At 40.5% G+C, this 11,579-nt stretch overlaps 1 protein-coding gene across 1 annotated transcript; it reads left to right on the plus strand.

The window, feature by feature from the left end:
• Positions 1-845: 845 nt before the first annotated feature.
• Positions 846-1,796, plus strand: LOC128104417 (olfactory receptor 2B11-like). The gene has a single exon (XM_052729320.1). It carries the CDS (start codon positions 846-848, stop codon positions 1,794-1,796), a length of 951 nt encoding a protein of 316 aa, XP_052585280.1.
• Positions 1,797-11,579: the final 9,783 nt, after the last annotated feature.

An 11,579-nucleotide genomic window follows, 5' to 3' on the forward strand; every position in this document is an offset into this window, starting at 1 on the left:
AAGCCTAGCCTGCAGAGTAAGACCATGTCTCAAAATATGTGACTGAAAGAAAGGCAGGATGGAGAGGGCTGGAGGGAGAAAAGGTGTTCTTATGTATAATGGACTTACAACTAAACAAATAGACAAAAATAATGCACAACTGTCTAAATGTATTACAGATTACAACTCACAATGTGAAATTCACTAATGTACTCATAGTATGCTGATAAGTCATGTTGCTGTATTAATATTTTATTTCTAGGATTTGCAATGAATTATTTTACCTTATTTTTTCAAGTTCTGAATTTATTTCAAGAGATCATTTCCTCTTAGTGAAGTGCTTGACTTTATAGCCTAAGTTTAAATTGGTAAGTCAGTTAAAAGTTTGGAGAGTAGAGCAATATTTGTTGTTTCTATGTAACTCTGAACTCATCTAAACCAACCTTTAATCTAACTAGAGCATGGTGAAGGTCAGTAGATCACAGATGTCAGAATTTAACATGAGGTAAGTCAACATGAGTGGTTCCTAGGCATTCTTTAGATCATCCATTTATTATCCTTATTCTTCTAGCTCACATAAGATCAATCTAACTTTTTCTTTACTTGTCTATTATTCTATTAGAATATGCTGTATTGTAATTCTTGCTTAAATGTATAGAATCATTAATCTTTCTCTTGTTGGTAACAAAAGGCAATATTTGTTTCATGCTTTCAAATATTAAATCAGTTCAGTGAAGTGACATTCCAAGAAAAGTCTCTTAATAACTCATGTTATTTTATTTAACTCCATATCTTGACTGTCATAGAAATTCCATACTAAAATACAAGTCTTCACCTTCACTTGAATTCACCAGTCAACAAAAGTAATGAATCTAGGCAATGAAAGTGCTCCAAAGATCTTCATTCTTTTGGGTTTCTCCAACCATCCATGGCTGGAAATGCCCCTCTTCATAATGGTGCTTGTTGCTTATATCTGCACAATGCTGGGAAATATCTCAATTATTGTTCTATCCAGGATAGACCCCCAACTGGACAGCCCAATGTACTTCTTCCTATCTAACCTCTCCTTCTTGGACCTGTGTTTTACTACAACCACCATCCCTCAGCTGCTTCTGAATCTTTGGGGCCCAGATAAATCTATCAGTTATGGGGGCTGTGTGACACAGTTTTATGTTTTTCACTTCCTGGGGGCTACAGAGTGCATCCTCCTGGCTGTGATGTCTTTGGATCGTTACATTGCCATATGCAAGCCCCTACGATACCCATCCATCATGCACCAGCAACTGTGTATCCTCCTGGTGTCCATGGCATGGCTGAGTGGTTTGGCTAACTCGTTGCTTCAATCAACCCTCACTGTCAAGCTACCACTTTGTGGAAACAACAAGGTAGACAACTTTCTCTGTGAGGTCCCAGTGATGATCAAGATGTCCTGTGCTAACACTGCATTCAACGTAGCTATGCTCTCCATTGTAGGGACTTTCTACTCCCTGGTTCCCTTGTCACTTATCCTTGTTTCCTATGGGTTCATTGTAGCTACTGTGCTGAGGATTCGTTCCTCAGAGGGCAAGAAGAAAGCCTTTAATACATGTGGTTCTCATGTTGTTGTTGTGTCTCTTTTCTATGGACCAGTAATCAGCATGTATGTACAACCTTCATCTTCTAATTCCCAGGACAAGAACAAACTTCTGTCTCTGTTCTACAGTTTGGTGACTCCTATGCTTAACCCTTTTATCTATACTTTGAGGAACAAGGACATGAAAGGAGCAATGAGGAGGCTTCTTGTCTCATTGTATCACAGAGGAACAGAGCAGACCTAACTTTTAGACCCATCCTCTGCATTTGTGGCTTTAGTTCTAACATTATCTTTTTAGCATCCATTAGTTCTGTTCTATCTACGTATATCTTCCCATCATACTGCTATGATTTCTTCACTCATTGTAAACTCTAAGCCTAATTTGTCTTCAGTTTGCATGAGCATGAAGACAGCCACATAACTAAGTTGCTTTGTATCTATCTAGAGATCTGTTGTAGAAACCTAAGGAATTGGCAATAAATAAATAAATGCTTACTGATCAGTTTTGTCAAGCTACAGCAATAGTAACAAAAACAACAATGAGGATGACTCAAAACAACAAAAATATATAAATTTTTAATGTCATTTTGGAAAATAAGTAAAAAGAATTTAGCTTGATGTTTACCAAGGCTTAAATTTCTATTCAAGAATTATCTATTTCATAACTGGGTGTAATGATGCATGCCTTTAGTCCCAGGACTTGGAAGTCAGGTCACAGATGGATCTCTGTGAGTTCAAGGTCAGCCTGGTCTACATAGTAAGTGCGAAGACAGCCAGAGATACATAAAAGCACCCTGTCTTGGGGAAAAAAAGAATTAACTATTTCATGAATTACCAGCAAGATCAAGTGAGTTGTTATCTCACATTTTGTAAACTGTCAACCACACATCCACTAATCTTTTAAGAAGAAAATATTTAAAAATTTTAACTTTTGCTGTCTAAAAATCTTGATGGATTCCTTTCTTTTGAGTTATTTGGCTACAGCCAGTCTTTTTGGGTTTCAAAAGGAAGAGTTGATGATTAAAATCCTTAGAAATATTTACATTCAATACTTTCTTAGTATTGAAAGTTTTTTTGGGAAATGAGATGTAAAATAGATGAGGAAAATGGAAAGCAGAGAAAAATGGATAAAAAAGTGGAGAAAAATGTAAAGTAAATTGGCTATCAAATCATGAAGTTTTACATGAAAATGAAGCCTAAAGATTGATGATGATGTATGGTGATATATGTTATTTTATTAATAATATCAACAAAATAAATTAGTAATTGTCTCATACTTTTGTGCACCCCACCATAACAACACTGTCATCTTTCAACTTCTGTTTAAGGAAAATGTTTCTTTGCTTCTCTAACAACCAAGAATGTATATAAGGTCTTCATACTCCAACTGTTATTTTCCTCCAAACAACAACAACAAAAATCTACAAATAGAAAACAAACCTGAGACACAATATATACTGATTCCAACCAGTTATTACTAATGATAAATTCTCTCACTTTTCAACTTGTGCTTTATTGTACACATCCTTTATTGTCTGTGCATGTGCAGCATACATACACGTGGGTACAATACACCTCTCCCTGTAGACTTCAGGGGAAGAATGTTGCACTTTGGTTTCTGTTAGAGACAGAGAAACTTCATTCTTTTGTAGACTAACCAGGTCCATAGATAGCCACATCTGCTAAGAATCAGAGAAAAAAGAGTATAGTTTAGAAAATATCTCATTAGGAGACACTGAATCCCAGACTCTGAAGAGACAAAAAGAAGATGAGCTGCAGGCAGAGAGAGAAGTAAAACCTCACTTTGGGGTTGAATTATATATAGGTAGCCTATTATGACAATTTGAGGGCTGAAAGAAAGCTATCTGTAATAGATTATTATATTTCCCAGGTAATTGAAATACTAATCAGCAGTAATAAATATAGTAAATAGACTACTTTAGGGCATAGCTTTTTTAAGATTGTGTAAAGATTTTCAATATTTCTTAAAGACTGTGTTTACAATTTTAAAGTCAGTATTCATTAGATAATTGTTTCATCTTATTAATGTTATAACTTATGAATAGATGGTAACTTATTGCACTTTAAACATTAAGCACAATATTGTTCTCTTTCTCTTGAATATACTTTGTCCTGAATATGTAAGTAACTCTTTAATGTGTACCTCTTATAATCAATAAAAGGGGTATAATTGTAGATGAATTGTGTCAAAACAGTAAAATTCAAGTTTGGATGTTATTTCTCAGTAAACATATTGAAGAACACTTCTCAAATGCAGGTTTTAGAAGTATGTAGTTTTCTCATGTGTAAGCAAAAGTGTCTTATATCAGTATCTTGAGAAATCCTGTATAAAAAAAAAAATCTATGTTGAGCTTGATGTGGTGGCAATACCAGCACTCAGGAGGCAAAAGTAGGAATATAATCACTAATTCCTGACAGCTTGGTCTACTGAGTGATAACAAGCTCCAAGCAAGCTGGGGCTATATAGGGAAACAATGCACAAAAAATTTCCAACAAAAATTTTATTGAAAAGCTTTCTCACTTAATTTTTATATGATTCACTTAGTGGGGACATCATAGTGAAAAAAAAAAACTTTGATGTATCTATTGGAAAATGAATTAAAAAAAATCAGACAAGGAAAAATTATAGTCCCAATAAAGATAAAAATTGACATTATAATTACTGACAAAGAATGACTAAGAACATAAACAGAATGTAGATTCATGTTTAAATAAAATTTTCTAGTGTCCAGATTGAGAAGATAAACAAGGTTGACAAACACTTGGCCCAATGAACCAAAAGAAAAAGAACGAAGAAGATGACCCCAATTAACAGAATGAAAGACTGAGGAATGCTGGGAGGAAGAACAACGGTCTTCCCCGGGGAAAGGCACACCTGTACCAGAGCTTCAGTGTGGTGATATTTCATTTGTGCTGAAATGTGATATTTTATTTGTGTGTTAACAAATAAAGTTTGCCTGGAGATGGGGGTGGGGGGCAGCCATTTTAAGTAAACAAAGAAGTCAGGCAGCACACGCCCTTAATCCCTTAGCAGGCACACTAGGGAACAGAGCCAAGCGTGGTGACACACACCTTTAATCACAGTACCAACCATAGATACCTGGAGGTCTGTACAGACAGACAGACAGTGACAGAGGTGTGTAGGAAGAGGAAGTGAGGTAGCTAGGCTAAGAGAGCCAATGAGAGGGCAGAAAAGCAAGGCATATAAAGCCTGGGTAGACCAGGAAGTCGTGTTCTTTGGAAGTTGTGGAGTTGGTGAGGTGAGGTTAGCTCGTGGCTTTCCATATTTCCGTGATATCTCTAAGGCTTTAACCCAAATTTCTTGCTCTGTGTTTTTTTTATTTAATAAGACCATTTAGAAATTTGGCTACACTTGAGCCCTGAAAATATACATACACATATATTATATAGACTGAGCAGATTGTATTTATGTATTTAGGATTGTATGTACATCTACATATTTTTATTCAACAAAAATTAATTTTAAAAGAGGCTATGGATTTGAAAGAGAGAAAGGAAGTGTATATGGAAGGAGTTGGAAGGATGAATGGCAAACAGGAAACGATGTAATTACATTATAATCTCAAATACTGAAAGAAATATTTTTTAAAAACTGAACATAGAAACATTAAAAAAGGCATAAAATATCAGAATATTATAATGGAATACTTTAAAAACTTACTCCATTATAAATCTGAAAGAAACGACTGAATTTCTACATTGATCCAAACCACCAAAGTTATACTCAGAAGAGATCAATGACCTAAACAGACCCATAACAAATTCAGAAATTGAAACAGAAACCAACCAAACAAACAAAACCTTTGGATTAAAATACAACAACAACAACAACACAGGGCCATACAGATTTCACAGCAGAATTCTACCAGACCTTTTTTTTTTTTTTTTTAATTTATTTTAATTTATTTTGCAATACAATTCAGTTCTACATATCGGTCACGGATTCCCTTGTTCTCCCCCCTCCCGTCCCCCTCACCTTCCCCCCAACGCCCCCCCCCCCCCCCCCCCCCCCGTTCCCATCTCCTCCAGGGCAAAGCCTTCCCCACAGACGGAGGTCAACCTGGTAGACTCAGTCCAGGCAGGTCCAGTCCCCTCCTCCCAGGCCGAGCCAAGCGACCATGCATAGGCCCCAGGTTTCAAACAGCCAACTCATGCAATGAGCACAAGATCTGGTCCCACTGCCTGGATGCCTCCCAAACAGATCAAGCCAATCAACTGTCTCACCCATTCGGAGGGCCTGATCCAGTGTGGACCCCTCAGCCATTGGTTCATAGTTCATGTGTTTCCATTCATTTGGCTATTTGTCCCTGTGCTTTATCCAACCTTGGTCTCAACAATTCTCGCTCATATAAACCCTCCTCATTCTCGTTGATTGGACTCCCAGAGATCCACCCAGGGCCTAGTCATGGATCTCTGCATCCAGATCCCTCAGTAGTTGGATGAGGTTTCTAGCACAACAATTAGGGTGTTTGGCCATCCCATCACCAGAGTAGGTCAGTTCGGGCTGTCTCTCGACCATTGCCGGCAGTCTGTTGTGTGGGTATCTTTGTGGATTTCTGTGGGCCTCTCTAGCACTTTGCTTCTTCCTGTTCTCATGTGGTCTTCATTTACCATGGTCTCCTATTCCTTGTTCTCCCTCTCTGTTGTTGATCCAGCTGGGATCTCCCGCTCCCCCAAGCTCTCTTTCCCTCGACCCTCGCCTTTATAGAACACCAGTAGCACAGACTCTGAGAGAAACAATCAATCAATGGGACCTTTTGAAACTGAGAAGCTTTTGTAGAGCAAAGGATACGGTCAACAAGGCAAAGCGACAGCCTACAGAATGGGAAAAGATCTTCACCAACCCCACATCTGACAGAGGACTGATATCCAGAATATATAAGGAACTCAAGAAATTAGACATCAAAATGCCCAACAGTCCAATTAAGAAATGGGCTATAGAACTAAACAGAGAATTCTCAACAGAGGAAACTCAAATGGCCGAAAGACATTTAAGGAATTGCTCATCATCCCTAATCATCAGGGAAATGCAAATCAAAACAACTCTGAGATACCACCTTACGCCTGTCAGAATGGCTAAGATCAAAAACACTGAAGACACCTTATGCTGGAGAGGATGTGGAGCTAGGGGAACTCTCCTCCACTGCTGGTGGGAATGCAAGCTTGTACAACCACTTTGGAAATCAATATGGCGCTTTCTTAGAAAATTGGGAATCAATCTCCCCCAAGATCCAGCTATACCACTCTTGGGCATATACCCAAGAAATGCTCAACCACACCATAAGAGCACTTGTTCAGCTATGTTCATATCAGCATTGTTTGTAATAGCCAGAACATGGAAACAACCCAGATGCCCTTCAACTGAAGAATGGATAAACAAAATGTGGTACATATACACAATGGAATACTACTCAGCAGAAAAAAACAATGGCATCATGAGGTTTGCAGACAAATGGATGGATCTAGAAAAAATCATCCTGAGTGAAGTAACCCAGACTCAGAAAGACAAACATGGTATGTACTCACTCATAGCAGGATACTAGACATGAAACAAGGATGACTTGTCTGCTACTCACATCACCAGGGAGGCTACCTGGAAAACAGGACCCCAAGAAAGACACAGGGATCGCCCAATGACAGAGAAATGGAATGAGATCTACATGAACAGTCTACCAGACCTTTAAAGAAACAGAAAAAGGCAAGAAGGCAGAGAAAGGAGGGAAGCTCTGTTGAGTTGGCCTCTAGGTGGCTCTAGAGGCCAAGAAAACTGACTTCACACCTCGCTCAGCTCCAGAGCAAGACTCCCAGGATGATACAGAGACTGGCCCTGCTAACCCCTCAAGCGCAGGTTAAAACACCGCGGCAGTGACACACCGGCTTCTAGGAGGCAGACATCTGTCTGCAGAGACAGCGGTGAGCGCATGTCACAGAGCGAGGGCCACACACAGACGCAGGCTCGTGCTGCCGGACGGCCTGACAACCACGCCTGCATGCGGTGAGGGATTGCGCGAAGACACTTCAGGCCCCAGAGGGCAAGAAGACACCACGTGCGTTAGATTGCCGCTCACTTCTCTTTCTCTTACCTCTGTGCCTCTCTGAATAATTTCAACGTAGAGAACTAGCCTTGTCCTGTTTGGGGTCCCACATCCTTTTAGACTATACCAAAGAACATTTGCTGGCCTGGAGCTGCGGGCCTCCCCGTCTCGACCCAAATGCTGATTCTTTCTTTCCAACTTTATCTTTGAACTCTACGGTTAGCTCCGGGAGGCAGTCTCTTCGCTTCATCTCTGTTGTTCCGCCTTCAGTGCACTTTTCTCTCTTGTGTTGAGTTTTATCTTTTTTTTTGTGTGTGTCTTGTCCTAATACTACTCGCTGGTTTTCCTATGATAACCTCCTTTCCAGTCCTAGAAAAAAATTGAGATTGCAACATAATTACCCCAATTCTCTCTTCCTTTTTTTCCCCCTCCAAACCCTCCCACACACCCTTCCTTTCGCTCTTTAAAATTTCTGACGTCTTTTTTTTATCGTTATCACATCTATACATATTCCTAAATATAACCTGCTCAGTCTGTACAATTTTACTCATATGTATGTTTTCAGGGCTGACTATTTGGTAATGAATAACCAGTGGGTGTGCTCTTCCCTAGAGAAGACCTTCCCTCCCACTCTCGGCATGCCTTTGCCTATAGTTCTTTGTGTAGGGTTGAGGCCCCGTGGGCTTTCCCACATCCACTGTAGCATCCTTGTTCAGCTCGCGTTTAGGCAGTCATGAAAGTGAGATTTTGTGAGTGTAGCCTCTGGAATTACTAGGAGACAATTTCACAGCAAACTCTCCAATTTTCTGTCTTTACAATCTTTCTCACAATGTTGCTTGAGCCTTAGATGTGGTGGCATTTTATAGATGTATCCATTGGTTGTGATTTATGTAGTGGCCTTTATCTGTTGTAAAGAAAAGTTTCCTTGATAAGGAAGTGTAACAGGTCTTTTTCTGGCTCACCAGTCAGCTCCCAAATAATGACACAGAGACTTCTTATTAATTATATGAAAGCTTGGCCTATAGCTTAGTCTTGTTCCTAACTAGCTCTTGCCTCTCTTCCATTTTGTACCTCCTGTTTCCTGTCCATATCTCCTGGCATCTCCCACATCTTCCTCCTCCTCTTCCTTTTCCTTCCTGGAAATCCCACCCATATCTCCTGCCTAGCTATTGGCCGTTTAGCTTTTTATTACACCAATCACAGCAATACATCTTCACACGGTGTACAAATATCCCACATTTCCCTCTTTCTGTCTAAATAAAAAAGAAAGATTTTAACTCCAACATAGTAAAACTATATACAATAAGAACAACTACCAAGTAAGAATTACGTTCACAATGTTTAGTCCACATGTATTTGGCAAATTCAGAGAAAGTACTGTATTATCTATCCTATCTTAGTGAGTCCAAAGTTTTATGCCTAAACCATCTTCTATCATAACTTGTACTACCATCCTAAAAATATCTTTTTAGACCTAAAAACATCTTTTTAGATAAACGACTTAAGTTTTTATATTTCTCAACTGTCGGGAGCCATGAGATTGTAACATTTAAGCCCAGGAGAGAACATATTATTCTGCCAAGTGCGCAATTCTAGGCTGCTGATGCCAGCAGGAGGTACATTGTAGGCAAAAATGAGACTGTCTGTTTCTTGACTCAAGGACAGGACAGGGATGTGGTCTTCTTAAGACAGCATCTGCCTATGCTGTGTGAGTGTCAGCATTGTTCTGAGTGCAACTTTTGTATTATTTGCTCTGCTTTAAAGTTGTATATAAGCAGGCTGAGAAATAAACTCAGGGCTGCAGTATTCACTGACAGTCCTCCCGAATCTATCTTAATGTCTCTGCCTTTTCCTTCATGTCTCTGTCTTTTCTTAATCATCACTCCCCACTCAGGCGCTGTTTCGACTGTGCCAGCAGGTACTGGCAGGTGGTGTCTGAACAGGGACCTGAGACTTGGGGGCTGTAAAGAAGGACACTACTGTAGATGTAACAGTCTTATTTAAATAAGAAACACAGAGCCAAATGCAGAGTTAAAAGCCCAAGAGGTCAGAGCAGTAGCTAAGAGCTGAGACTTAAAACTGCCTTCTTACCCTTCCTGCCCCTGCTGTCCTTCCCCTCAGCAAGAGACCTACTTCCTGTGTATCTGTCTTTTTATTGACTTTCTGTTCTGCCTTCTCATTGGTTGTAAACCCAACCACATGACCTCCTTGTCACTGCCTAGGTCTCTATGGTTGGTATTGAGATTAAAGGCGTGTGTCTCCATGCTGACGGTATCCTTGAACACACAGACTCTGCCTGTCATGTGATCGGGATCAAAGGTGTGCACCACCACCACCACCACCATCGGCTTCTGCTATGACTTGCTATTAGCTCTGACCCCCAGGCAACTTTATTTATTATTATACAAATAAAATCACATTTTAGTACAAATGAAATATCACCATACACCAGGAATTTTAGCTTGCAAAATTAAAAGGTAAGGGGGCGGTGAGTAACTTTTGGGAGAAGAATGGGCTAAGGTGATAGCTGTCTGCTTTTTGCTCATATGCTTAAAGATATGTTCCCCACTGGAGGAGCTAAGGTAAGACAACCGAAATGGCTCCAGTTTCTGAAATTCATAGAGGATGTATGCCCCTGGTTCCCTGCAGAGGGGACTGTGAGCTGATTTATAAAAGGATAGGGAATAAGCTGCAGGATTTTTTTGTTTGTTTGTTTTGTTTTGTTTTTCGAGACAGGGTTTCTCTGTATATCTTTGAGCCTTTCCTGGAACTCACTTGGTAGCCCAGGCTGGCCTCGAACTCACAGAGAGCTGCCTGGCTCTGCCTCCCGAGTGCTGGGATTAAAGGCGTGCGCCACCACCACCCGACTAGGATTTTTATGATATGTATAGACCTGGGAAGGTTCCGGTAGATACATTCAGTTTATGGGCACTCATTAGAGACAGTTTATGAATGAGATAAAATGCAGGAAAAGCCTGTAGTGGCAGAGAAAAAAATTGGAGAAAGTGAAACTAGACCTTTCACCCAGCTTAAAGAGTCTATGTATACAGAACCTGTTACAGATCTGTTGTTAGAATTGGAGGAGTTACATCCAACGACTGAGGGATCTGGATGCAGAGATCCATGACTAGGCCCCGGGTGGATCTCTGGGAGTCCAATTAGCGAGAATGAGGAGGGTTTATATGAGCGAGAATTGTTGAGACCAAGGTTGGATAAAGCACAGGGACAAATAGCCAAATGAATGGAAACACATGAACTATGAACCAATGGCTGAGGGATCCCCACTGGATCAGGCCCTCTGAATGGGTGAGACAGTTGATTGGCTTGATCTGTTTGGGAGGCATCCAGGCAGTGGGACCGGGTCCTGTCCTCATTGCATGAGTTGGCTGTTTGAAACCTGGGGCCTATGCAGGATTGTTTGGCTCGGCCTGGGAGGAGGGGACTGGACCTGCCTGGACTGAGTCTACCAGGTTGATCTCAGTCCTCGGGGGAGGTTTTGCCCTGGAGGAGATGGGAATGGGGGGGGTTGGGGGGAGGGTGGGGGGACGGGAGGGGGGGAGAGCGGGGGAATCCGTGGCTGATATGTGGAACTGAATTGTATTGCAAAATAAATTAAAATAAATTAAAAAAAAACTATTAAAAAAAAGAATTGGAGGAGTTAGAGGAAGAGGCTGCTAAGTCTCATAATGAAGATTTTCCACCTTTAATGTCTATGGCTGTGGATAAGGTAAAGGGAAATCAAAAGGAACCGAGGGAATACAAAAAAATTAAAGAGATGGTAGAGTCTTTGTCACAAGAAATGAAGTTGTGAGTGACAGAACCAGAGAGAGTTTATCCTTCATTTCAGAGTCCTTTGCCTACTGTAATAGCAGGATTAGACCCGCCAGTCAGAGTACAAAAACCTTCAGTGACTGTGGTGGTACATAAGACACCAGGGCAATGGCGTACAC

Source organism: Peromyscus californicus, unplaced genomic scaffold (assembly GCF_007827085.1).
Source record: "Peromyscus californicus insignis strain IS unplaced genomic scaffold, ASM782708v3 Scaffold_8__1_contigs__length_139910024, whole genome shotgun sequence".
NCBI lineage: Eukaryota > Metazoa > Chordata > Mammalia > Rodentia > Cricetidae > Peromyscus > Peromyscus californicus.